At 47.2% G+C, this 27988-nt stretch overlaps 1 protein-coding gene and 1 long non-coding RNA gene across 6 annotated transcripts in view; one reads left to right on the top strand and one right to left on the bottom strand.

The window, feature by feature from the left end:
* LOC142818653 (uncharacterized) lies at nt 1-27696 on the top strand. Its single transcript, XR_012896227.1, has 6 exons — nt 1-120; nt 544-629; nt 15613-19966; nt 20431-20856; nt 21744-23957; nt 26938-27696. It is a non-coding gene; the product is annotated as an uncharacterized LOC142818653 (long non-coding RNA).
* Nucleotides 6212-27988, bottom strand: part of GNPTG (N-acetylglucosamine-1-phosphate transferase subunit gamma) — a 53338-nt gene continuing 31561 nt past the window's right edge. For 4 of the 5 annotated variants that reach the window (XM_075899992.1, XM_075899994.1, XM_075899993.1 and 1 more), the window contains 4 exons: nt 26607-26689; nt 26106-26237; nt 14269-14350; nt 6212-8329 (listed from right to left, as the gene is read on the bottom strand). In XM_075899992.1, coding sequence (XP_075756107.1) covers nt 8202-8329; nt 14269-14350; nt 26106-26237; nt 26607-26689 — 425 coding nt within the window. In that variant the 3' untranslated portion in view covers nt 6212-8201. Of the gene's footprint in view, nt 8330-14268; nt 14351-14781; nt 16993-26105; nt 26238-26606; nt 26690-27988 lie in introns of those variants that run through there. The other variant, XM_075899995.1, reaches the window with a different exon arrangement.

Here is a 27988-nt window from a genome sequence, read left to right as displayed (position 1 = left end):
TGCGGGGTGAGGGCGGGAGGGGTTTCGTCACGTGCTCTTACCCCACCGCACAAGCCTCGAGCCCGCCCCCGGCCCGCCGAGCACCCTCCAGGGGGGCCAAGGGCTGCTCTCTCCCTTGAGGTAGTGGCGCTTGGGGTCCGGGAAGGGGGACGCAGGAGGGGACACAGGAACATAAGAACGGCCGCATTGGGTCAGACCAAAGGTCCATCTAGCCCAGTATCCTGTCTGCCGACAGTGGCCAGCACCAGGTGCCCCAGAGAGGGAGGACTGAGGACAATGATCAAGCGATTTGTCTCCTGCCATCCCTCTCCAACCTCTGACAAACAGAGGCCAGGGACACCATTTTATCCCCTGGCTAACAGCCTTTTATGGGCCTAACCTCCATTAAATTATCTAGCTTCTCTTTAAACTCTATTATAGTCCCAGCCTTCACAGTCTCCTCTGGCAAGGAGTTCCACAGGTTGACTACACGCTGTGTGAAGAAGAACTTTCTTTTATTAGTTTTAAACCTGCTCCCCATTAATTTCATTTGGTGTTCTCTAGCTCTGGGCCCCATGTGGGGCTACCAGCTCCAAACAGGCTGAGAATCAGCAACCCTACAGGCAGGCCCAGCAGGGCTGAAGCACCAGGTAAGTGGTTAAATGTTCACATCCCAACTCTTCAATCAGTTCCTGGAGTATTCTAGGATGCATTTAATCAGGGCCTGGGGACTTGGAGACATCTGACTCTTCCAAGTAATTTTTAACTCCCTCTTTTCCTATCTCCTTTTTTCTAGCATTCCCTATTGTAGGCATTCAATCACCACCAACCTTGGTGAAGACCGAAACAAGTAGTTAGGCGCCTCTGCCATTTCCTCATTTTCTGTTACTATTTTTCTCTCTTAATTGAATAATGGGACTACCATCTCGCTAGTCTTCCTCTTGCTGCTTATATATTTGTAAAATATTTTCTTGTCACCTTTTATGTCTCTAGCTAGATGTGAGTCATTTTCAACTGAGGTGGTTTTATGTATCTGCACATTGCAGAAGGGTTACTGGTAGATTTATCACTGATGCAACCTTCTACTTGAACAATCTATTCATTGTCTTGTTTCTCCTTCTTTTCCTCCCTCCCCTATTTATTCTTAGATCTGGACTTTTAATACTCCAGTCATCTGAAGACGTGGGTTATGCCCACAAAAGCTCATGATACCATCTACATGTTTTGTTAGTCTTTAAGATGCTACTACACTAGCTGCTTTTTTAAGTTATTTCTTTGGTCTCGCTACAGTTGAGCATAAAGGCAGGGGAGATATGCTTTTCCAAAGGGACCAAAGCCTCTGCATTAGGGATGTAAGTAACTAGTCAATCACCCGCTAAGCATATGTTCATCAGGTATTTGACTAGTGACTCAACTAGTTGCTTTCCCCCCTCTGCTGCCTCTATTAGAGAGAGGCAGCAAGTGGGGGAGAGCAGGAGCCAGCTTGAAATCTGATTCCCCCCAGCATGATCTCTGTGGGGCAGCAGCGTAGTGTAGCAAGAGGACCACTCATGAGCTAAGAATCAGCTGATTTCTGGCTTGCACCCAGTCTTCCCTGCTGCGCCTCTGCCTTTTAAATGTATTAAGACATATATTTAAAAAGCAAGGCCACTGTATCTGGAACTGGGCACCATGATGGAAATTCCATCGACTACTCGATTAGCTGATTAAACACAATTTAACAATCCCTGCCCTGCATAATCCATCATGAAGTTTCCTTATGCTTTTCCTTAGCACTCTATCCAGTAAGAGCTTGATGAAAAGCTCAATGGACAGCATCACTGGTCCAGTTTTGCCACATTTGATTTCACCTGCATGTTCAATACAAACCAAAGTGGGGCTAGTAAGTAGATGGTTTCACAGTGCCTCAGATACAGAGGCAGCAGCATGGGGTGGCAGCTGACTCTCCAGGAGTGCTAGGAGCCAGTTTAAATGCTGGCTTCCAGAGCTCACCAACTCCCCGGGGAGATGGCTTATACCCTGTGCTGCAGGCTGTGCAGTAAGCTTTATATCGCAGAGCCTGCAGCGTGTAATCACTAAGATTTTTTTAATGCTTACCTAATTAACCGTATTTTAACATCTCAATTAAATCCTAACATGAAAGCCTGTATCTAATAACATGCTTTTCCTTTTCATTTTGCTTCCTTCCATCAGGTTTAAAACAAGTTCATTTACATTCAAGGTATGCTGAGAAGCTCATCTTTTTACCCAGGTTTATGGACCTGGGAGTATGTGTCTTGGAACATGGTTTAAGATTAGCACCATGGCTGGTTGTATGTTTTTAGGGAGTCCTCTGCTTTTATAATAAAATGTGCTTTTCCATCAGAGAACATAAGAAAAGCCATAGTAGGTCAAACCAAAGGTTCACCTAGCCTAGTAGCCTGTTTTCTGATACTGGGCAGTTCCAGATGGAATCATAAACTGGAAGCAACTTTGAGAGGTCATGAAGTCCAGTCCCCTGCACTCAAGATAGGATCAAGCACTATCTAAGACCAGGACTACTCAACTTTGGAAGCCCCAGGGGCCACAGTGATACTCACAGCACATGCTGAGGGCCGCAACTTAAGAGTGGTTACACACGCGCACACACACGTCGACAAATTATGGAAAACCCTACTTGCCAGACAAAAACGGGCCTCACCACCCTCCCCCACAAAAAGTGTTTTTTTAATGGCATAAATTCCTAATAAGAATAAGAACAGTAATTACTAATACATTATTAATAAATATCACCCAGGTTATTAATAAATATCTTATAAACCTCTACCTTTTCTCTCTGCTGCCATGTTTTAAAATAGCTTATTTCACACTGATGGACATGAATACAAAGATTAAGGAAAGACTACACAACACAACACGCAGGCCCCGTGAAAGTCAGTTCTGCTGATATTAATAAAATGCAATATTTACCCGACTTCCACCCATATGACAACACTTTTAATGAGCAATGACAGTCCAGGAATTTTACTAAAACGCATATCAACAGAAGTCCATTATATTGGCTCAGCATTGTGGACTGTGTTCCCAGTGGAGGCCATGTTCAAAGGATCTCACCTGTGGGCTGTGTGTTGAGCCCCACATAAACCCAAACCGCACCATGGGCTGTAAACAAGCGGGCTGTAGGCCACATGCAACCCAAGGGCCATATGTTGAGTAGCCCTGATCGAGACTGCTCTTGACAGGTGTTTGTCTAACCTGCTCTTAAAAATCTCTAATGATGGAGATCCCACAACTGCCTTAGGCAATTTATTCCGGTGCTTAACCACCTGGACAGAAGGTTTTTCCTAATGTCCAAGCTAAACCTCCCTTGCTTCAGTTTAAACCCATTGTTTTTTGTCCTATCCTCAGAGGTTAAGGAGAATAATTTTTCTTCCTCCTCCTTCTGACCTTTTACAAGGTCCCCTCTCAGTCTTCTCTTTTCCAGACTAAACAAACACAATTCTTTCAGTCTTCCCTCATGCTCATGTTTTGTAGACCTTTAATAATTTTTGTTGCTCTGCTCTGTACCTTCTCCAATTTGTCCACATCTTTCCTGAACTGTAGCACTCAGTCATTTGAGGTCTAATCAGTGTGAGGTCTAAACACTGACTCATATTTAGCTTGTGGTCCACTATAACCCCCAGATCCCTTTACACAGTACTTCCTACACACAATTTTCCTATTTTGTATATGAGCAACTGATTATTCCTTCCTATGAAAAGTTCTCTTATTTTGTCCTCCTTTAATTTCATCCTATTTACTATAGCAGTGGTCCCCAACAAGGTGCCCGCGGGCGCCATGGCGCCCACCGGGCCATTTCTATGCACCCACAGAGTTATTGGGGCTGCCCCTGGGCGCACTGCGCATGGATGGTGCTGGCCCCGGGCATGCACCACATGAGCATTTACGTGGCCCCATCCCTGGGTGCACGGTGCAAGGGCTGTGTCGGCCCCCGATGTGCGGCATATGGGCACACGGCATATGGGCAGCGCCAGCCTGGGTGCACGGCCCAGAGGCAGCACCGGCCCTGGGTGCGCAGCACATGGGCGGCCCTGCCCCCGGGTGTGCAGCACATGGGCTGTCCTGGCCCCGGGCGTGCGGCGTATGGGCGTCCCCACCCTGGGCGCGTGGCATAGGAGCGGCACCAGCCCCGGGCATGCAGCATATGGGCGCTGCCGGCTCCTAGGTGCGCGGCACAGGCCCCGGGCACGCAGCACATGGGCGGTGGCGGCCCTGCCCCTGGGCATGCAGCGTATGGGCAGCCCCGCTCCTGGGCGCACAGCTCAGGAGCAGCGCCAGTCCCGGGAGTGCGGCGCATGGGTGGCACCGGCACTGGGCGCGTGGCGTATGGGTGCTTCTGCCCCTGGGCACGTGCGCAGCCTTGCCCCTGGGCGCCCAGCCCGTGAGCTGCCCCGCCCCTGGGTGCCTGGCAGCCCCAAAAGGTTGGGGACCACTGTACTACAGACCGTTTTTAGAGTTTGTCCAGATCATTTGAATTTTAATCCTATCCTCCAAAGTACTTGCAATTATAATGAGAAATAAAAAGACTGACTTTTCAGCTTGAAAAACATATGACTAAGAGGGAATATGATAGATGTCTGTGAAGTCATGTCTGCTGCGGAAAAAGTAAATAAGGAAGGGTTATTTACTTCTTTACAACACAAAAACAAGGGAGCACCTAATGACATTAATAGGCAGCAGATTTTAAAAGAAGAAAAGGAAGTACTTCACACAACACACCCAGCCTGTGGAACTCATTGCCAGTGGATATTATGAAACCAAAACTAGAATGGGGTTCCAAAAAGAAGAAACAAAGTTCATGGAAGATGGGTCTATCAATCACTATTAGCCAAGATGATCGGGGTGTAAACCCCCCTGCTCTGGGTATCCCTAGACCAAGGGTGGCCAACCTGTTATAGGCAAAGAGCCAAAATAGTGGTGGATACAGCCCAAAGAGCGGAGGGGAAAAAAGTTGTCAGGGGGAGGGGGGGAAGCCCCAGCTGCCGCTATTTGGTGGATCAAAAAGAGCAGAGCAGGCATTGCCCTTTTAAGGCAGCCATTTTGAAATCTGCACAGGACACTGCAACTCCAGCTGTCAGACAGAAACACGCCGCTGCTTGCAGAGCTGCGAGCTGCATGCAGCTCGCAAGCTGCGGGTTGGCCTCCCCTGCCCTAGACTCTGACTGCCAGAAGTTGTGAGTGAACAATGGGGTGGATTATTTCATGCCTGCCTAGTTTCTTCATTCTCTGAAGCACCTGGCATTGGCCACTATCAAATGACAGGATACTAGGCTAGATGGACTGTTGGTCTAAGAATGGCTATTCTTATGTTCTTAAAAAATAAAGTTCTGTATTAGAAGTACAAGTTCTTTGTTCTACTCTCAGGTATTACTGATGGGGCTGTATAGATAAGCTTCTTTCTAGTTGATATCAGAAAGATTCCTAGGGACAATGTAGCTAAGATTAATGACAGGTTTCATCCCACAGTTGGATTTTTTGATAGGGTTACCGACTCCAGAAGAGGAACTTGCAGGTGCAAGGAGGTTTGTCAAGATCTCTGGTCTGCCTCACTAGGACCAGAGCCTTCCCACCATACCATGTGCCTTCAGAGATCTGGTGATACCAGCCCTGTGAAAGCATAGGGAACCCTCTGCCATTCTGCTATCTTAGCCCCTGCACTCCTGTGACAGCAGTGCTGCAAAGGACCCATTCAGCATTAGGGTGATCTTCTCCACAGCCAGAGACTCATCCTCTCTGCTATCCTGGCTAGGAATGTCTCATCTGTTACCCAAACCTCCACATTATCTGAATCCCTCCCTTATTCTACAGCATATGATACATGCAGCAGAGGGCACATATTTCATGCTGGGAAGCAAGGAAGGGATTTATATAATGCAGAGGTATGGATAATCTGGTTCTGGATAAATGGGAGTATGCTACATATCATTTACTTGAAAGACTAGAAGGCAGATTTTACTTTTTCCTCATAGGTTCATCTCTAGCTAAAGGTTCCACATCACTCCATCCTTTTAGCCTCATCAGTGCTGCTGCAGGATTAGGAAGTACACTGTGAACTACTCCTTCCCACAAAGGCAAATAAGTGGCCACTGCTCCAGGGTTTGATGTCCATGAATGATGTTCTTGCTGCTAGACAACTTGCTAGTATAACTCTCTACAACTTTGTAAGAAAAGCCCATACATTTATTCTTTATCATAATATACATAATAGAGTTTTATTCTTAGAACAATTTGTCTTTGGTAAAATATTTTCCATTTTCATCTTTCAGCCATAATACCACCAAGGAGTAAGCATCTGTAAATGCATACAATCGTAGTGTGGGACAACCACAGTTGCAGATAACACACACCACAGAGCGAAGAAATATTTTTTCCTAAGGTTTACTCTTTCAAGTGGTAAAGATATTTTAAAGTTCATATTGCAAAAACTCCCCTTCAGTTTGCAAGATCTTGTCTGAAAAGTAGTGAATTATTTGCATTCATTCTGACATCATTATGCACATGGTATGATGAACAGATCACTAAGATTTCCTTGATTTAAAATCTATTACAATGCAAGTTTTGAGTAGTAAATACAAACTGCACACAATAGTGTTTGATAGTCCGCCAATACCCGACTAGAAGGATCAGGAACAAGCCTTGGATGCCTAGAGTGACAAGTCAGAAGTGGATGAGAGGAGCAGAACCAAAGAAATGAGCCAACACCGAAGCTGTGATAGAAAATAACTTACACGAGAGCACCATGGCCATCTGAGGCAAAACAGAAGGTTAAGAGGCGAGCATCCTACTTTCACATGATCACTCTGCTAGTCCCAACTTTTAGTAAACAGTGTGATGGTTTGTCTTAGACAAGAATCTGTTATTGTTAGAGACTGGTGAGAGGTGAATATTAGCTGGTAGGGAGGAAATAGATGTTAAAAGAAAAAATATTTGCACCTTACAGCTTGAAAGTGGAGTAATTTCTCCAGTCTTTATATGGTCATTTCCTTCTATCTTTTTTTCAAAACTGCTCTCCTAATTACCTGAATAGCTTGAGGGACACAGATTTGGTTCAAATCAAGAAACCATCAAACAACGGCGGAGGGGGAGCTCCACATCAGGAGCCTGTCATTCTCATCTCTGCCTCATTCACTTGCCTCTGTAACAGCAGAGTTGCAGAGGGCTGCCTCTGCAGCCTTAGAACAAGTGATACCCAATTCCCTGCAGATGCAAGGAAGGTTGCCAAGACCTCTGCTCTGCCTCACCAGAATCAGAGCCTTCCCACTACACCTTGTGCCTTCAGGGATATGCTATCACTAGCCCTGTGGCCCTCTGCCATTCTGCTGTGTTAGCCTCATTTACTCTTATGACATCAGTGATGTAGAGGGACCCATTCGGAGCAAGTTGATCTTCTCCACAGCAACAGATCATCCTCTTTGCAATCCTGGCTAGGAATGTCTCATCTGTTACCCAAACCTCCACATTATTTGAATCCCTCTCTTATCCTACAGAATATGATGCATGCTGTAGTAGACATATATTTCATGCTGAGAGACAAGGGAGGGATTTATATAATGTAGAGGTCTGGATAATCAGGTTCTGGATAAACAGGAGTATGCTACGTATCATTTACTTGAAAGACCTGAAGGCAGATTTTATGTTTTCCTTCACAGGTTCATCCTCATCATTCCATTCTTCTAACCTCATCAGTGCTGCTATAGGAATTATAGGATTAGGAAGTACAGTGTGAACTACTTCTTCCCTCAAAGCCAAATAAGCAGCCACTGCTCTAGGGGTTAAAAAGTTTACTAAGCTGTTCAAATTTGAGAACAAAACTATTCTTCTCACATCAGGCAGAAATACAGGTGTAGCTCTACAACTAATCGCCTATCATGCCAATTAATGCAATAGTTGATTAAGGCAAATAGCCCAGAACTGAGACTTAAAAAGCAGAGCATGCACACCAATCATTAGTAATAATTTCCACAAAGAGAACGTTTAGAACTTAACCTTGTACGCTCAATTACAATAGCTGTCTGCAATGGGAGAACCAGAATTAACTCAAACATTCTCTTCCCATTAGGGAAGAATATGGAACATTAGATATAGTCACAAAAGGTTGTTAAATTATCTTAGTACTATTATACACATCCAGTTTGCTCACTATTTTAGACTATTTGAACTTGATATTTATCACCCAAATTTCTTTAAAAGGTGTCATTCCAAATGCCAGCCGTCTCTCCATGTAGATGCTCATTAGTCTTTGAGCTATTCAGGACACTGGTCTTTGCAGTCACCAATTTATGAATGAGGTGTTCGGTACTTGTATTTTCAGCTGAAATATTTAATGGTAAAATGTCCGTTATAGCTTAACTTTTCATAATTAAAGATACAATTCACATAGTTTTACTTAGTTCACAATAAGTCATAGGATTCTGTTGAGTTACATTAAGTCATCCAATGCAAATGGTGATTTTTGCTCTTGAATATATAATTAAAATTCTGCTCTTTATGGTTACAAAATTATCCAGTCAGTGAACAACTTGTGTAATATATGTAATCGTTTAAAATAGATATTAATTAGCAAAATCTATAATCTGCATACCAATACAAGATCTTTCCCCTGAAAAAGTCACTCATTACACATAATAAAAATGAAAGTTTCTTGTACAAAGAACTGCAAAATGCAAATACATGACTTACTCAATTCTAATTATTAGTGTAGCCAAACCTACCAAATTCAGTCAATTTTGGTCAATTTCAGGATCACAGGATTTTTAAAATTGTAAATTTCATGTTTTCAGGTATTTTAAATGCAAAATTTCAGTGTTGAAGTTGTAGGTATCCTGATCCAAAAAGGAATTGGGGCATGTGCATGTGCGTGCCAGGTTATCGCAGCGGCTTGCAGTACCCTTACTTTTGCACGGCTGCTGGTGGCAGCGCTGTCTTCAAAGCTGAGAAACTAGAGAGTGGCAGCTGCTGTGAAGGCAGAGCTAACACCACCAGCAGCAAAGAAGTAAAGGAGACATGGTATGATATTGCCACCCTTACTTCTGCACTGCTAGTGGCAGGATGATGCCTTCTGCGCTGGGCGCCAGCCCAACAGTCACTGCTTTCCAACCACACACATCTCTGAAATAAGTGCAAAAGGGTTCCAATACTATGATCCCCCTAAAACAACCTCATGACCCACCTGCAACTCCCTTTTGGATCAGGACCCAATTTGAGATATGCTGGTCTTCTCCATGAAATCTACATAGTATAGGATAAAAGCATACAAAAGGCCAGATTTTACCATCTGTTACACATTTTCCATAGCTATGAATTTGGTAGGACCTAGTTATTAGGTTACAGCCTAATATGTCACTAAGATGCCAAGTTCTGAACACAAACTACAAAGAGGCACACCTTAAGAAGCTAAATGCCCAAGGGGACATCATGTGGGACTTGGAGAATCAATAAGAGACTGGAATTTTACATAAGTGTGTAACACACACCAAGAATGAGGAAATTTGGTTGCTGGGAGATAGAATGAGGCCGGAATTTGCCTGGAGCAAATCCAGACAGTTTCTTCACAGCCAAGAACTATCCTCTCCTTGCTTTCTTCTTCTAACGAAGAAATAACATAAGACAAGTGGTGCATATCTGCAATGAGGGCCAGTGAAGGGGAGAAACTGAACAGCAAAGAGTGGAATGGAGACTTTACACATACCAAAGGAGAACATTTCACATATTCATGGGAGCAGATGTTATCACTAGTGTGCAGTTGGGAGAAACTAGATGAAAATACAGTAAAACTCCGGTGGTCTGGCATCCAGTGGTCCGGTACGCCTGATGGTCCGGCACCAGCTGCAACCCGGAAGTGCTCTGGCAGCTGCTTCAAGTTGTTAGAGTAATTGATTAACTGCGGCTGGATCCACAGCCGACACGCAGTTAATATAACTTTCCTCTCTACTGCCGGGAGGGGGGGGGCAGGGGAAGGTAGGGGTCGGTGGGAGAGGGGGAGAGGGAGGAGGAGGGGGCGAGGGTGTGCCAAAGCAACCGCATTCAGGACGTTCTGGTCAGTTACAGTCACTCCGGCTGGATCCACAGCCGACACGCAGTTAATGTAATTTTCCTCCCTACTGCCGGGAGGGGGGGGGAGAGGGGAAGGTAGGGGTCGGTGGGAGAGGGGGAGGGGGAAGGAGGAGGGGGCGAGGGTGTGCCAAAGCAGCCACATTCAGGACGTTCTGGTCAGTTACAGTCACTCCGGCTGGATCCACAGCCGACACGCAGTTAATGTAATTTTCCTCCCTACTGCCGGGGGGGGGGGGGGGGGGAGAGGGGAAGGTAGGGGTCGGTGGGAGAGGGGGAGGGGGAAGGAGGAGGGGGTGAGGGTGTGCCAAAGCAGCCGCATTCAGGACGTTCTGGTCAGTTACAGTCACTCCGGCTGGATCCACAGCCGACACACAGTTAATGTAACTTTCCTCTCTACTGCCGGGAGGGGGGGGGGAGGAGGAGGGGGCGAGGGTGTGCCAAAGCAGCCGCATTCAGGACGTTCTGGTCAGTTACAGTCACTTTGGCTGGATCCACAGCCGACACGCAGTTAATGTAACTTTCCTCTCTACTGCGGGGGGAGGGCGGGGGGAACAGGTAGATCTGCAGGTGACAGGCTGCTGCTGAAACTCACAAGAGATCATCTCCCCTCCCTGTCCCTGCTGCTTTTACCAGTAGACCCGATAGTCCAGGATCAAAAGATCAAGTGAGTGAGCTTGCGCAAAAAACCAGAGGCAGCAGTTGAACCCAGTGAACCGGAAGGCATTGAGTCAGTCTGCCATTAGCATTGTGACCCACTGGAGAGTGCTGTTTTGACTTTTGAATATTTTTGCCCATCAGAGTGTACATAGTGATGGAGTCAAAAGTGAATGAAGGTGCTAGTAGTAGTGGTAAGAAAACTTTAAAAAGGAAGCATATAACCCTGACACTGAACCAGAAATTAGAAATTATAAACATGCTAGAAAGAGGCATAAATCGGAACGTTATCATGAGTAAATTTAACGTTGGATCTTCAACAATCTATGACATAAAGAAACAGAAGGATATATTGCGAGCATTTGTTGCTGAAAGTGAAGCACCTACTAAACGTACTGAGCTACGGCAAACTCTGAAAATGCCTAAGATGGCACAGTTGGATGTAGCTTTGTTTAAGTGGTTTAGTGCAAAGCTTTCTGAAGGTAAGCCCATTACTGGGCCAGTGCTCATAGAAAAAGCAAAACAGTTTCACAGTCAAATGAATATTAACAAATCGTGTGTTTTCAGAAGGTTGGCTGCGTAATTTTAAGGATCGGCACGGGATCCGTAAATTAGATATCAGTGGTGAGCAAAAGTCTGCCAATCATGTAGCCGCTGAGGAGTATAGTGCTATTTTTGAGCAGTTGGTGGAGGAACACAGGTTGTCACCTTGTCAAATGTACAATGCTGATGAAACTGGACTCTTATGGCATTGTTTGCCAAACTCTACTCTCGTTGGCGGTGGTGAAAAGGCTGCTCATGGCTTCAAAATGAACAAAGACCGCATTACAGTTCTGGTATGCGCAAATGCATCTGGCACGCATAAACTTAAGCTTCTTGTCATAGGGAAGTACAAAAAACCAAGGGCATTTAAAACTCTTACGAGTTTGCCAGTGATTTATGAGGCACAGGGGAATGCTTGGATGACGTCAGAAATGTTTAAGGACTGGTTTTTTAATCATTTTGTGCTCGCAGTTAAGGAGAATTTTAGAAAGGAGGGTCTACCGGAGGATAGTAAAGCTGTTCTTTTGCTCATAACTGTCGAGCACATCTGCCCGCTTCAGAGCTTGTAAGTGGAAATATCTTTTCTACATATTTGCCACCAAACGTGACGTCTTTGATCCAACCGATGGATCAAGGTGTGATACAGAACTTTAAGTGTTTCTACAGGGGGACTTTTGTCCAAAAGTTGGTAAACTCAGACTGCAGTGTTTCTGAATTTCAATCTGATTTCAACCTTAAGGACGCTGTATATGTGGCTGCATTGGCTTGGAAAGACGTAAAGAAGGTTACTGTTCGAAAATGTTGGAGGAAACTTTGGCCTAGCATCATGTTTTGTGATGATTCTTCTGATGAAGAGGAATTTTGTGGATTTAATGTTAGGCCAAAGCACATTAGTAACATACAAGAAATAATTGAAAATGTCTCTGAGAAGAATGCTGTTGCAAAGCTCTCAGAAAATGACATTGAACAATGGCTTGCCATGGACAAAGATGAACCAGTTGTAGAAATTTTGAGTGATGCTACGATCATTGAAAGTGTTTTGAATCCACAAAAACCTCAAGAAGAAGAAGAAGAGGAAGTGATGGAGAGAGCAAAATACATCTGGCGAGAGGCAACTGAATTTATTTCCAAATTTGTAGAATTTGCAGAGTCTTGCAGCCAATATAATGCAGCTGAAGTGATGAACCTTCATATTATTCTGAATAACTTTTATGCTAAGAAGTCACAGTCCTCTAAGCAAGATGATCTCAGGGATATGTTTGCAAGGGCACAGAAGACAGTTCAGCCTTTTTCTTCACCACCACCACCACCAGAGCCTACTGTTGTTGACACTCCCATAGAAGCAGAGGAGGATATTGAAGAGGGGGATGATAACAGGGATGAAGCAGCACTGGTTTCATCGGATGATGAGTAATTGTGCAGCATGGCAAAATAAAGTTACAGATTTAAGTTTCAGGGGTTTGTTAAAATTTGCATTTTTTAGTGTTTAAGTGAATAATTAACAGACTGTATATATATCAGCAGGGTATATATCCGCACACCCCCACCCCACCGACCCCTACCTTCCCCTGCCCCCCCTCCTCCCGGCAGCAGAGAGGAAAGTTACATTAACTGCGTGTCGGCTGTGAATCCAGCCGGAGTGACTGTAACTGACCAGAACGTCCTGAATGCAGCTGCTTTGGCACACCCACGCCCCCTCCTCCTCCCCCTCCCCCTCTCCCACCGACCCAACCCCTACCTTCCCCTGCCCCCCCCCCCCCCCCCCCGGCAGTAGAGAGGAAAATTACATTAACTGCGAGTCGGCTGTGGATCCAGCCGGAGTGACTGTAACTGACCAGAACGTCCTGAATGCGGCTGCCCGCCTGTCACCGCCTCTCCTCTTCCACCGCTCGCAGGATCTGCCTCCCTGCAGCAGGAGGGAGGGTTTGGGACATCCCCGCCCCCTCGCCTGCTTCCCCTCCGATGAGACCCGCCCCTGCCAGAGTACCTCCTGATAGTCCGGCATTTCTGATAATCCGGCACCACCTGGGTCTCAAGGGTGCCAGATTATCGGAAGTCTACTGTATTAGGACAGGTCAATATTATGGAGACAGGTCGATCTAAGCGACACAATAGGAGTTACACATTAGTAGCGTAACTCCAAACAACATAGCTTAGATCTACTTATCACAGAGTCCACACCATGGGTGAAAAACTCTCCTATCAACTCCTCTCACTCTTTTTTTTCTGGTGAAGTACCAAAGTCAATGTCAGTCAATTTATCGCAGCTATATTAGACGTGACAAATTGACTCCACTGGATTGATCACTGCCCCATCCATCTAGCGCATAGTGAAGACATTCCCTCAGTCCTAAATACTGTGGGCACAGATTTTTCATCCTTATGCTAAGAAGTAGGGATTGAAGCCAGGGCTGGCTCGAGCCATTCCTTTGCCCTGGGCAGCGGGCATGCAATGCATGTGCGGCTCCGCCCCTGGGCGCATAGCACATGCGCGGCCCCGGCATGCTGCACACCTTACAGCTGCAATCGGGTGCAAGGCGCATCATTGCAGCTCTAAGGGGTGCCACATAGGCCCCGGGCGCGCGGTGCCTGATGGCAGCTCTAAGGGGTGCTATGCGCCCGGCTGCATGACGCCCCTTACAGCTGCCATCAGGCACCCCCCATAGGTTGGCGTCCCGGGCAGCTGCCCGGCTAGCCCCTTCCTTAATCCAGCCCTGATTGAAGCCCAAAGTATACCACAATAGAAGTATAAGTAGCAGCTAAAGTTCCAATGTATAGTTGACACGGATAACAATCTACATATATTTTTACACAAAGTTCTCACAATCAAGGATCTGTTCAGTCAAAAATTAGCTGCAGTATGCTTTATGGTGGGTACTGACCCCATACAATGCAATATTATTTGTTTATCCTAATGTTAACATTGTCTGTAATTTAAAAAGAGAAATTCACATTCTAAATAGATAGGAATGAGAAAACAGAACTCTACAAAGAACTTACCTGAGTTACTTTCATACACAATACCACGTTGAGTTAGTAAGTCTTTAAGTCTTTTTATTTCTTTATAAAGTTTCTTGTACTCCTAGAATAAAAGTATTTTTAAAATGGACAGTGTGTTATCCAAATATACATGTCTATTTAAAAATTCAGTTTGCATCAAGCATAAAAAGTCCAAGCATAGTTATTAGGGAAGCGTTGGGAACCTTAGGATGTTCCAGATTACTGGAGGATAGCTAATATGGCACCACTCTTTAAGAAGTTTCCAGAAGCATAGAACAGAATTATCTCACATACTGATGAACATGATTTATTGGGCAAGAGATTTTGTAAAGGGAAATCATGCCTCACCACTATATGAGAATTTTTTGAGAGGGTCAACACACATGTGGGCAAGGATAATCCAGTGGATAGAGTGTACCTGCACTTCCAGAAAGACTGACAAAATTTCTCACCAAAGATTCTTAAGCAAAAGAAATAGTCATAGGATAAGAAGAAAGATAAAGAGGTGAAAGGTGGTGTCCCACAGCAATCTTTATTGGGAACAATTCTGTTCAACATATTCATAAATGATGTGGACAATGAGGTAAACAGTGAGGTGGCAACATTTGCAGGAAATACAACATTACAAGATAGTTAAGTCCAAAGCAGACAAAGCGATACAAAGGAATATCACAAAACTGGGTGACAGAGCAACAAAATGGCAGACAAAATTTCATGTTAATACATGTAAAATAATGTGCACTGGGAAACATATCAACTATACAATAAAACAATGGGGTATAAATTAGCTATTGTCACTCAAGAAAGACATTACAGAATCACTGTAGATAGTTCTCTAAAAATATCTGCTCACTTGATAATTGCCCTGCTCTGTTCATTTCCTCTGATGTATTTGACATTGAACATTGGTTGAAGACAGGTTACTGAGCTAGATGGACCATTGGTCTGACTCAGTGTGGCCATTTTTATGGTTTAAGATTCTCCTAAACAGGCTTTTTAACTTGTGAACAAGCTTCAAAGAGATGGACAAATGAAAGGAATTATTTCTGCACACAAGACAAAGCCAGCCTGTGGAAAGCTTTGCTAGAGGATGTCGTGAAGGCCAAAACTGCAAACACAATTCAAAAAACAAACAAACAAAAAAGACAGTTACCTTCTTGTAACTACTATTCTTCAAGATATGTTGTTCACGTCCATTCCAATCAGGTGTGCATGCACGAACGTCAAAAACTTTTCCTTTAGCATCTTACATCGGATTGGCTGTGGTGCCTCCAAGTGGCACCCTTATGGTGCTCTACATATGCCCCTGCAGACCTGACTCCCCCTTTGGTTCCTTCTTTCCAGCTACTCTGACAGAGAGGAAGGAGGATGGAAAGAGATGTAAACAACACATCCCAGTAAGAACAACAGTTACAAGAAGGTGAGTACCCATCTTTGAGTACTTGTTCACGTCAATTCCAATCGGGTGACTCCTATGCTGTTCCACTCTGGAGGTGGGGTCGGAGTTAAGGAATTACTGATTGGAGAATTGTTCTACCAGCCACTGCATCATCTCTGGCCAGTTGGCTGATGGCATAGTGACTGGTGAACATATGCACTAAAGATCAGGTTGCCACTCTTCCAGATCTCCTGGACTAGGGCTTGGGCCAGAAACATGGTTGATGAGGTCTGTGCTCTCGCTGACTGTGCTGTAAATGCCAGGATCTTAGCTAGCTCATATCAGATATGGATGCAGTGTGATATCCAGGGTGAGAGGTGCTGTGATGAGACTGGAAGATCTTTTATCCAGTCTGCTACTGACACGAAGAGCTGGGCTGATGTCCAGAGTGGCTTCACGCACTCAATGTAGAATGCAAACACTATCTGAACATCCAGGATGGGCGTATCACCCTGCTGACATGCACTAGGTGTGGGGGTTTGGGTAGAAAAATGGTAGGAAAATATTCTGCCCCAAGTGGAACTATGATACTACTGTGGTCAGGAAAGCCAGACATGGCCTGAGCTGTACCTTGTCTTTTTGGAAGACAACATAGGGAGGTTCAGATGTTAGAGCTTCCAACTCTTCTGAAAGATGTAATGGCTTCCACGAATGCCACTTTCCAGGAGAGATATAGGAGGAAGCATGTGGCCAAGGGCTCAAAGGATGCACCCATAAGTTTGGTGAGGATTAAGCTTAGATCCCAGGAGGGTATAGGTGTGCATTAATATGGGTACAGCCCATCTAAGCCTTAAGGAAACATTCCCTCATGGGGTTGTTAAATACTGAGTGGCCCAACTGTTCAGGATAGAATATTGAGATGGCCACAAGATGGACAATGGTGCCAGACCCTGACTCCTTAAATGGAGCACGTATTCCAGAATGAGTGGTATTGGTGCTTCAGAGCTGAGGCAGCAATTGCTGTGTGCACCAATAGTAGAACCTCTTTCACTTTCCAAGGTATGTGGTCCTGGTGGAAAGTTTTCTACTACCAATAAGTACATCTCTCATTGATCAGGAACATTGCAGCTCTGAAACATTTAACCATGCAGTTGCTTGTAGGCTGTGAGGTGAAGGGACTGGGGGTCCAGGTGCAGTAGACAGCTGTGATCCTGGGAGATCAGGTCTGAATACTCTGGTAGGGCTGGCTTTTGGGGTATCCACTGACAGATCCAACAGCATGGCGTACTAATGCTAACATGGCCATTCGATGTCCATCAAGATCACTCTCTCCCAGTTCCTGTGGACTTTTAGCAGGAATTTGTGGATGAATGGCATCAGAGGAAAAGCATACATTAAGCAACTACCCTTTGGAATCGTGATTGCATCTGCAATAGAGCCCAGTCTGTGGTTCTGGAAAGAACAGAAATCCTGGCACAATGTTCCCTCTAATTTTTTACATCCATGTGCAGAATTTTTTTTATGTGCATTGAAGCATGTGTGTATGTGCCCACCAGTAGAAACCAAAAACCTAGCTTTGGGCACTGTGCTAATCGGCTAGGTGGCATTCAAATTTCTCCTGAGCAGTTACACAAGCACACAACTTACAGCGAACACTGGTCTGGCATTTCCTTTTGCTCCTGATGGCAAACAGCTGTATCTGAAAAAACCCATGCTTTAGGAAAATTAAATGAATGACAGTTGCTCTGAACGGCCACTTGGGATGGGGAAGGTCCTGCTGTGGCTTTTTGCCAGGCCGTTTTAGGGGCTTGGGAGATAACAGGTCTCCAAGTGGGCGGAGTGGGCTAACACAGAAGTCCCAGAGCTGCAGGGCTTTCTGGCAGAGGGCCAATGACTGTGCTCCACCATGTTTGTTTATATAAAACATGGTGGCGGTTCTATCGGCCCACACTGTCACACAGATTCTGCATTTGGGAGCAGCAGGTTTGGAAGATTACTCTCACTGCCCTTAGCTCCTTCATGTTAATGTAGAGCTGGATTTCCATTTGTGTCTGAAGTTGCCCCAGAAGTTGTCCCTCCAACCCAGATCCAAAGCAATTGTCACTACATCAGAGAGAGAAACAAGAGGTTGCAAGAAACTCCTTTGTAGGGATGTAATAGTGTAGTCAAGTAACGGATTAACCAATAAGCAAAAGCTTATGGGTTAATGCTATAGACTATACGCATTTTCCCCCCCAACAGTAATTTTTTAGCAGGCTGGCCAGCAGCCCAGCTCAGTCCTGGCTCACACCAGGTCCGGGACCTACCCCGACTGCAGCTCTGCATTTAAAGTGTATTAGGTGCCAGGGGGACAGGCAGCCCAACTCAGTTCCAGCTCATGCAGAGTCTGGAAGCTCAGCCTGGCCACAGGACAGGCAGCTGGTCTGCAAGGAGAACTGTTTTTTAAACTGGCTCCCCTCACGGACCAGCTCCCGCCTGGCACCTCGCATAGCTGCTTCTGATACAGAGGCAGCAGCTCGGAGGGGCAGGGAGATCCTTTGGAGTGGGGCCAAAGCACAGTGGCTGCCAGCCCCACCCCCGGGGCCTACAGAATAGTCGAGTAAACAATAAGAATTCATGAGGTTAATCAACTATTTAATTAACCAATATTTAACATCCATACTCCTTCACAAACTACATGAGGATCCATCCACCATTGCGACTGAGGCAAGCCAGGCATGTCTGAATGTGAAGGAGTAGGATACCATATGGGCTAGAATACTGAAGTATACCCTTGCCATGGTGGTGGGCTACCGTCTGAGGATCTGAATGACGTTCACTATGGACTGAAACCTGGAGTCTAGAAGACTGATCCTTGCCCGTACCGAGTCCAGGATTGCTCCTGTAAATTCTGTCCTTCATGTGAGTATTAACATAGACTTGTTCACATGCAGGAGCCCCAGGGATTAGAATGTGTCTAACTCTCTCCCAAAAGTTGCTTCAGAGTTAGTCTCTGTCTCAGAGTTGCTTCCCAATAGCCAACTGTAGTAAGATGAAGGCCTGAAACAAAAGTCCATGTAGCACAAGCTGGTATGAGGTCTGAGGCCTATCAAACAATGGTCAAAAAGAACAGTTACTTACCTCGTAATTGTGATTCTTCGAGAGGTGTTGCTCATGTCTATTCCAATTAGGTGTGTGGGCGCAGTATGCACGCATCGTCGGAAGTTTTTCCCTCAGCAGTACCTTTAGGGCCAGCGGGGAGCCCCCTGGAGTGGCGCTGGTATATTGGCCCATATATACCCCTGCTGGCTCAGTTCCTCCTTAGAGGAATATTCCGGACAAAGGGCGGCAGGCGGGGATTTGGAATGGACTTGAATAACACATCTTGAAGAATCACAGTTACGAGGTAAGTAACCATTCTTTCTTCTTTGAGTGATTGCTCATGTGCATTCCAATTAGGTGACTCCAAAGCAGAACCTATGGAGGAAGGTTGGATGTTGAAGCTATAGAGGAGTGGGGGACCGCCCTGCCCAGGGCGGTGTCTTCCCTGGCTTGATGCATTAGTGCATAGTGATTGGCGAAGGTATGGACAGAGGACCATGTCACGGCTCTGCAGATTTCCAGGCTGGGAACCTGTGCCACGTGGTGGAGGCTGCCACAGCTCTTGTGGAGTGCGCTCTAGTGGGTGGGGCCGGTACCCCTGCTAGGGCATAGCACTCCTTGATACAAGCGGTTATCCTGGAGGAGATCCACTGAGAGGACATGGGTTGACCCCTTGCCCATTCGGCGATGGCCACAAAGAGTTGCGATGACTTCCTGAATGGTTTTGTCGTAAGTAAAAAGCTAACACCGCACATTTAAAGTGTGTAAAGCCTGTTCTTTCCCAGACATGTGCGGCTTGAGGTAAAAAACTGGCAGGAAAATGTCCTTGGAAGTGTGAAAGGAATACACCACCTTAGGCAGAAAGGCCTGGTGGAGGCGGAGCCTAACCTTGTCTTTAAAAAACACCTTGTAGAGGGGATCCAAGGTGAGCGCCCTGAGTTCAGATACCCGCCTGGCAGATGTGAGAAGCACCAGGAGAGACACCTTATATGACAGGTAAAGAAGGGAACATGTCGCTAACCGTTCAAACGGGGGTTTGGAAAGGACCAGGTTTAGGTCCCACTGGGGAATGGGCTGGCGGACATATGAGTAGAGCCTGTCCAACCCTTTCAGAAACGTATTGACCATTGGGTTAGCAAACAGAGTTTTTCCCCCTTCCCCCAGGTGGAAGGCCAAAATGGCTGCCAAGTGAACCCTGATGGAGGAGGAAGAGAGGTCCTGGAGCCTGAGATCTAACAGGTAATCCAGGATCAAGGGGATCGCAGCTTGCCTTGGGTGCACCCCCTTTTGGGCAGCCCAGATACAGAACCGTTTCCACTTAGCCAGGTACGTGGTCCTAGTGGAGGGCTTCCTGCTACCCAATAGGACTTCCTGGACCCATTCCGAGCACTGAAGTTCCTTGGCTGTTAGCCACGGACCTTCCACGCTGTCAAATGCAGCGAGTGCAGGTCTGGGTGGCGGAGCCTGCCTGAGTCCTGAGTAATCAGGTCCGGGTGCAGCGGGAGGGTCATGCATCTCTCGCATGACAGGTTGAGGACGGTTGAGAACCAGTGGTGCCTGGGCCACGCTAGGGCGATTAACTGAACTCCCACACCAAGCAAGACCTTGTCGATTAGTGAGAATGATGGGAAGGCATATAATAGGTCCTGTGGCCAGGGGAGAAGGAGAGCCTCTCCCAGTGAGCCCTGTCCCTGTCCCATCAGGGAGCAGAATTGGTGGCACTTCCTGTAGCAAAGAGGTCCAGATGAGGAGACCACCCACACATGGAAGATAGATTGGGCTACATCCCACCTCAAAGACCATTCGTATCCTGCAAAGGACCTACTCAGTTTGTCCGCCAGGACGTTTTGGGAGCCCGGGAGGTATGAGGCCGTCGGATGGATATCCGCCCCGATGCAAAGTTCCCACAGGTGAATCGCCTCCAAGCATAGGCGAGGGGAACGATCCCTGCCTTGCTTGTTTATGTACGCCACCGCTGTCATGTTGTCCGATAGGATGAGGACAGACTTGCCTCTGAGGTGCGGAAGAAAAACTGCACAAGCCAGTCAGACTGCCCAGAGCTCCCTGCTATTGATATGCAGGGAGATCTCGTCCGCAGGCCACATACCTTGTATGTGAAGGTCTTCCAGGTAGGCTCCCCAGCTGGTGTCCAAAGCGTCCGTGACAAGTCGGGTGGACCCACAATAAATCTGAGGAATTTGCGGTGGTGGGGGGCAATGGAAATGTGAAAGTAAGTGACTTTTAAGTCGAGGGCAGTGTACCAGTCTCCAGGGGCTAGTGAGAGGATTATGGACACCAATGTTTCCATTATGAACTTTGCTTTGGCGATGAAGGAGTTGAGGGCTCTTAGGTTCAGGATGGGACGAAGGCCCCCTTTGGCTTTCAGGACCAGAAAGTAGCGGGAATAGAACCCCCTCCCTCAAAACTCAGGGGGAATGCATTCTACTGCCCCTATCGTAAGGACATGTTGGATCTCCTATTGAAACAGAGGCTCATGAGAGGGGTCCCTGAAAAGGGATGGGGTAGGGAGTTGGGAAGGGGGAAGAGAGGGGAGTGGAAAGGGATTACATAACCCCTTTCCACTATCTCGAGCACCTAGTGGTCCGAAGTGACTGACCGGCAGGCTCGGGTAAAATGGGATAAACGGTCCCGGAAGAGAAATGGGGAGACTGGAAGGTTGCCCCTGTAGAGCCCATCAAAACCCCTGATGGCAACTGGAGGGTTTGTTGGGAGGCCCCTGGTTGTGATCAGGGGTCGGATGAGGGAGACGCCTGTTCCTGCTGTTACCACTTCTACTCCTACGGCGGGAGAAGTTGGTATGCAGACCCTGGAGAGGTGCTCTAGGAACATTCCTAATAGGGAAAGGGCACCTCAGGGTAGCCGGGGTGTACATGCCCAATGATTAATTTAAGGTAGCACGGGTGTCTTTCTGGCCATGGAGCCTCTGATCAGTTTGCTCAGAAAAGAGCGAGGAACCTTCAAAAAGGAGGTCTTGAATGGTGTTCTGGAACTCTAGGGGAACCGCAGAACCCTGTAGCCAGTAACTGCAGCGTAAGACCACCCCGGAGGCCATTACTCGGGCAGCAGCGTCCGCCACGTTGAGAGCCACCTAGAGAGCCACCCTGGAAACCGTTCTCCCCTCCTTGTGGAGAGCTCTGAATTCTGCATGGGACTCTCTGGGAAGTATGTCTATGAATTTGTCCATCGAGGCCCAGGTGTTAAACGTATACCGCAACAAGAGGACCTGTTGATTTGCAATGCGGTACTGGATACCACTGGACACGTAGACCTTCCGGCCTAGCAGGTCAGTTTTCTTAGCCTCCCTATTCTTAGGGACAACAGCGGGCTGACCTTGTGTCTCTCTTTGATTCACAGCTTGTATCACAAGAGAGCCCGGTGGAGAGTGGAAAAAATGATTTTCATTACCCTCCTTTGGGATAAAGTATCTCTGTTTGGCCCGCTTATCCGTGGGGGGATAGACGCGGGAGTCTGCCACAAGGCTTTGGAGATCTTGGCCACCATTTTGTTAATCGGGAGGGCCACTCTAGAGGGAGTATCCACGTGAAGGATGTCCACTGTAGGATCGGAGTCATCGGACACCCTATCCGTCTGGACTCCCAAACTTTGGGCCAGACGTTGAAGGAGGTCCTGGTGGGCCCTGGAGTCCATAGAGGCCAGGGATGGTCCAGGGTCTCCCAGAGCCTTGTCGGGGAGGAGGATGATGATCCCTTTCGGACTTCTCTGACAGATACCCCCAAAAGTGCCGGATCCTGCTGCATGCCAGCAGATGAGGGTGGGAGAGGTTGGCTCACTGGAGCCACACTCCCCGAAGAAGCAGGAGACTGCTGGCCAGGAGGCAGTGACTGGCCAGAGGTTGGCAATCTGACCAGTGGGTTCACCGAAGGAGGGGCCCAAAGACCCGATTCGACCGAAGCCGACCTAGAAGGAGATTTCCCTGGGCTTGGTGATATGCCTAAAGAGTCCAAAATGGTACTGGGCCAGAGGTTGAAGAGGCCATGATTGCTGGAGCACCGGTACCAGGACTGGTTGTGTCCATTGCTTCTGGTATGGACGAGGTAGACTATGGAGCTGGGAGCAGAACCACGAACAGGAGCGGTGCTGCGACTGGGACCAGGAGCCCAGAGAAGACCAGGTGGATTCCGCCTCGGAGTCAGACATGTACTCCGAGGCGGACCATAGAGGAGCCAAAGCAGACACCTGCTGAGCAGCTACATGCCTGGCCATAGATTCTCGTTTCCCACGATGCCGAAGCGGCAGCGGCACAGTGGTGTGGACATCCGGTGCAGAGGTAGGTGCTGGAACGGTGTGAACCGGTGCCGGGGTATGGTACCGCGGTGTATCCGGTACCGCGTCCTGACGGGGCACCGTAGGTAGGGATGTGCTGTTGGTCGGTGCCATGGGTGGTGCTGGTGGAACTGGGAGGGGAGGGCAGTGGGCCCAGGCCTCTGGTGCCGTGTTCTCGGGCTGTTTCAACAGCCAGTGCTGGGACGTCCCGTGTTGCCTGGAAGGCTTGGAGCAGGGGGCGGCAAGGGGGAAGTCTTTATGAGCACCCTTGCCGCTTCTAAGGGCTTCAGTGTGGAGGGTTCAGGAAAGTCCTCCAAGGGGCTTGGTTCCCTATGCTGGGAGGAAGGTCCGAGCTCTGGACTTGCCGGCGTCTCATGGCCCACTGCAGGGTGCACAGAGGGCGCGTGCCTAGCAGGGGACTGTCCCCTGTTAGGCCTCCTCCTCTTCTGCAGTGCCAGAGAGTGAGACCGGTGTCAAGATCTCTGTGGTGCCAGTGAGGCATGGTGCAGGGGGGAGTCCCGCACAGACGCCAGTGCGCTTTGAGGACCCAGTGCCGACTCCAGCACCGGTACTGGCTGGAGAGCCGCCCCCATAAGGATGATCTTAAGACGTGATTCTCTCGCGTGTTTCGTTCACGATGAAGGCTTCAGTGAGGTGTGTCTCTCCCAAGCACTTTAAACATGAGGTATGAGCGTCACCCCGGGGCATACGCTTGTTGCACTTTTTGCAGGACTTAAAGCCTTGAGGGCCGGGCATGCCCTTGCCGTGGGCACACAGCACACCGCAGCGGGGAACAGCAACGAAAACAGCAAAAGAGTCTTAAATTTAACTGCAGGTACTTTAAGCTAACTGAAGAAACAGAGAACACTACTGAAGACAACTATCGCTAGACGAGCTGAGGGTTGTTCCAACAACCGTCACGGTGGTAAGAAGGAACTGAGTGAGTGAGGGGGCCTACAGGGGTATATATGGGTTGATATACTGGCGCCCCTCCAGGAGGCTCCCCGCTGGCCCTAAAGGTACTGCTGAGGGAAAAACTTTCGACGACGCGTGCACGCTGCGCGCGCACATCTAATTGGAATGCACATGAGCAATCACTTGAAGAACTCTGCTAATATAAAGCAAAGCTAAGCTATGAGCAAGAGGCAGATCCCTGCTCATAAAACTTGGCATGAAGAGGGTGGATAGTGTAACATACTAATTGGTAATAGGTCCAGGTGTAGAATAGTAATTGGTTCTAGGTACTAGCTGTAAAATAATAATTGGTACTGGTCATAAGTTGAAAGCACATTCCAAAAGGACAGTAACCCCAGCTCATTAAAAAGGACCTTGGAATGCATACTCCCCACAGATACCGACCCAGGTTCAGGAAAGGGTCTACATTACCATGGTGTCCAACATGCTAGCCACTAGCCACATGTGGGTATTTGGCCAGTTGAGTGTGGCTAGTTCACTGTAGTAGTCACTATAGTGGCTCCTGCTACAGTGCTGCTTCAGAACTGGTTGGACACCATGGGTCTAAAATGACTGCATGACAGACAGAGGTGTTCTAATCAGAGCACAAGGTGCTGGGTGATAGGTGGTATCTAAGTAACATTAGATGGTGGCAACTTAACTTCAGGAGTGATGTGTAACTTGTTTGTACCTGTATATAAAGTGGTGTTTTATAGGGGCAGTCTGTGTCTGGCCATGGAGCAATGATGGATTCCCATGTCACTGACTGAGCCGCATCCGTTGTCATGGGGTACATATGCATATTGGTTAGGTAGAGTCTGACAACTATTACTGTACTTTGACAATAAACCTGGCTGGGTGCCTTCGATCCTTACCTGATTTTGTGGTCTTTGGGGGCTCTCTCAGAGTCTGCTGTGTTGACTACTTGTGCAAGTCAACACAACACACATGACTGAGCACACACACACACAGTCGATCTCTCACCATGGGGCTGCCATGGAAAATCGATGCAGCTTGCATCAATATTCTCTGCTAGTGTAGACCTGGCCTAACTCCCTTCTGCTTCTTAAACCTATTGTCACCCCACTTTATGAGAGTATGTCTAAGGTGCACAATACTTAGTTATCCAAACTACTTCCCCTATACCAGCCTGTGACGGGGCGCCGGGCTCCTCCGCAGAGAAGCGCGCAGCACCCTGCACTCTCCGGCCAGCCAAGGGCGGGGAAACCGCTGGCGAGGAGGACACTGCTCCAGCCGCGGCAGCGGAAGGAGCCAGGCTCGGGGCACAGTGCCAGGTACGGGCTGCGCCTTGGCGTGCATGCCCAGGATGTACCGGGGCAGCCGGGGGCCGGGACGTCTCAGACGGGGCTTCCCCACAGCTGACGTCATCACCCCGCGCCCCGAGAAGGGGGCAGGGTCAGGAGGAGCGGGTCTTTCAAAAGACGCCTGGAACAGGAAAGGAGAGAGAGAGAGAGGCGAGCCCTGGGGAGAACGCCGGGAGGACCAGGGCAAGGCAGCTTGGGAGCTGGAACGGACACGGAGGACCAGGAGGAAGTGACCCAGGACGGGGAACAAACCCTCCCCAGGGGTTGGTGAGTTTCGGGGAATGCCCCACCAACCAGGCAGCAATAGGGTGCCGTCGCCTTTAAGGGTCCTGGGTCGGGACTCGGAGTGAGGGTGGGCCCGAGTCCCCCTCCTATCTCACAACATGAGGCACCACCTCGACGAGGTTCAGACTAAGTACACTGCGAACTTATCCATAAAGCGGGACTGAGGTACGGGGAGCCCGGATGAGGGAAAGGTGCACGGGCGGCTAGCCCCGATGATGAATAGGCTGTAAGCCTGAGGGGCAGCCCTACTCGTGACACAGCCCCAACAACTTCTGAAGAGGCATTCAGTACTGCCAGTGTGTTTCCAACTTTCAGCATTAAATTAAGTGCTGCCATTTCTATTTATTTTAAATGTACTCTTATTCAAGGGAACTGACTTTATATGAATTCTAACAGAAAGACAGCTTGATGGAGAGCCAAGTGGGCTCAATCACAAAGCAAAAGGATGGTGATTATCTCCATCATGATAAAACGTATTAGAATCAAGCAACCAGAATTACTTTCTGTACCTTATTGCATTTCTCCACTGTTTCAAATTCCAGACTTTTTAACTTTTTATTTTGTTTTTCCATCTCCATTTCCTCTGTTGCTCTTAAAAGTCCAGCTTCCTCAAAAATCTTCTTCAATAGCTTTTTGTATCCCTGGAAAAATAAAAACATTATGTAAAGTCATTCTATCTCTGTTTGTAATTAGTACTGGCTATTTATTTTACAAGGTTTTGTGATTACCAGTAAACTTTTAAAGTCCTGGCCTGACAAAGCACTGGCTTGGATGATTTATTTGGGGTTGGTTCTGCTTTGGGCAGGGGGCTGGACTCGATGACCTCCTGAGGTCTCTTCCAGCCCTAGGATTCTAGGAAACTGTAGCTAGATGCAGAGCACTAATAGTTATTTGCCAATAAAAGGATAAAAGCATCTATCTTAAGAAGAGATGGATCTGCAGAAAATAGGCTCATACTACAGTAGTTTAAGTGATAGTTCTTTACCAAAAATCAGAATGTATCAGCAAACCTGTTCAGTTATTAACTCATCGTAAAGAGACTGCTCTGCTTCATCCCACTTCTGTCGTAGGACTTCAGTCAGGGTTGGATACACTGAAAAATGGAAGGCAAAGCTGTCATAAATACTAGCAGCCTAGTTTGCTTAATTAACTATTTGACTGCAACCCTAGTGCTGCTGTGTGTGTTTTAACAGCTCAACATGCATCACCTGAGACCACAAACTGTTCCTCAATCCTATTTCAATCAATAAGAATTTTGCTGATCACTTCAAATGGGTACAGGAGCAGGTCCTAAAGGTCTAATGTTCCCAGTCAGCAGCAGTGACCAGTCTTTTCTTCCAGCTCCAGCTGTCCAGAAGGCTGCACCATTCACTGCTGAATGTGATCCTGATTGCACCCTCCTCACCTACAGACTAATGAATTATATCCTATCTAAGAATAAGCAGCACACACTGGCTGCCTGCTGAGTCAAGAATAGTAATGACAGCATACTACCTCGGTAAATATGCCCTATAACAGGGGTGAGGAACCTCAGGCCTGGAGCCAGATGTGGCCCCCAGCTTGCCTGGTTCTGGCCTCCGAGGCTCAGGACCCCCCCAACATTGGGGAGCCTGTGCTGGTGCTCCAACCGCCCCACTGCAGGGCTAGAGTACACAAAATCTACTATCCTGAGCCCTACCTAGACTCTGATGTGTGGGGAGTGTCTTTCTTCCTCTCAGTCAGGGGCCACACTTGTGTGCAAGGTCCGACTGATTTTTCTGTGATTCAGTGGCCCCCGATCCAAAAAAGGTTCCCCACCCCTGCCCTCTAAAGTATGAATCTGATTCAGAGTGCTACTCTTAAATTACAAAACCTCAAATGGGTGGGGCCTGACCATCTTTGTAACTTCCCCTTAGGGCTGAGTCTCACTCTTACTGACTTCAGAAAGTATTTCATTAGATGTCTCTTCATACAAGCATTTTTCCAAATTGATGAATGCATCCACTGTATAACTTGAAGCTGGAATGGAAGTTGTGAAGACAAGAGAACTGTGCTCCCAATGGGCCAGCGCCTCTTGTAAGCAAATAAATGTACTAGGCCTGTTGATTAATGGCATGAACTCACACAAATAAGTAAAAAAAAATCACAATTAATTGCACTGTTAAACAACAGAATACCAATTGAAATGTATTAAATATTTGTGGATGTTTTTCTATATTTTTAAATATATTGATTTCTGTTACGCACAGAATACAAAGTGCAGTGTTCACTTTATATTATTCTTAATTACAAATATTTGCACTGTAAAAATGATCAAAAATATTTTTCAATTCACCTCATACAAGTACTGTATGCAATCTATCATGAAAACGTAACTTATAAATGTAGCCTTTTTTTAGTTACATAACTGCGC

Source organism: Pelodiscus sinensis, chromosome 16 (genome assembly GCF_049634645.1).
Source record: "Pelodiscus sinensis isolate JC-2024 chromosome 16, ASM4963464v1, whole genome shotgun sequence".
In the NCBI taxonomy this organism is placed as follows: Eukaryota; Metazoa; Chordata; order Testudines; family Trionychidae; genus Pelodiscus; species Pelodiscus sinensis.
This window is presented reverse-complemented; position numbering and strand designations above follow the sequence as displayed.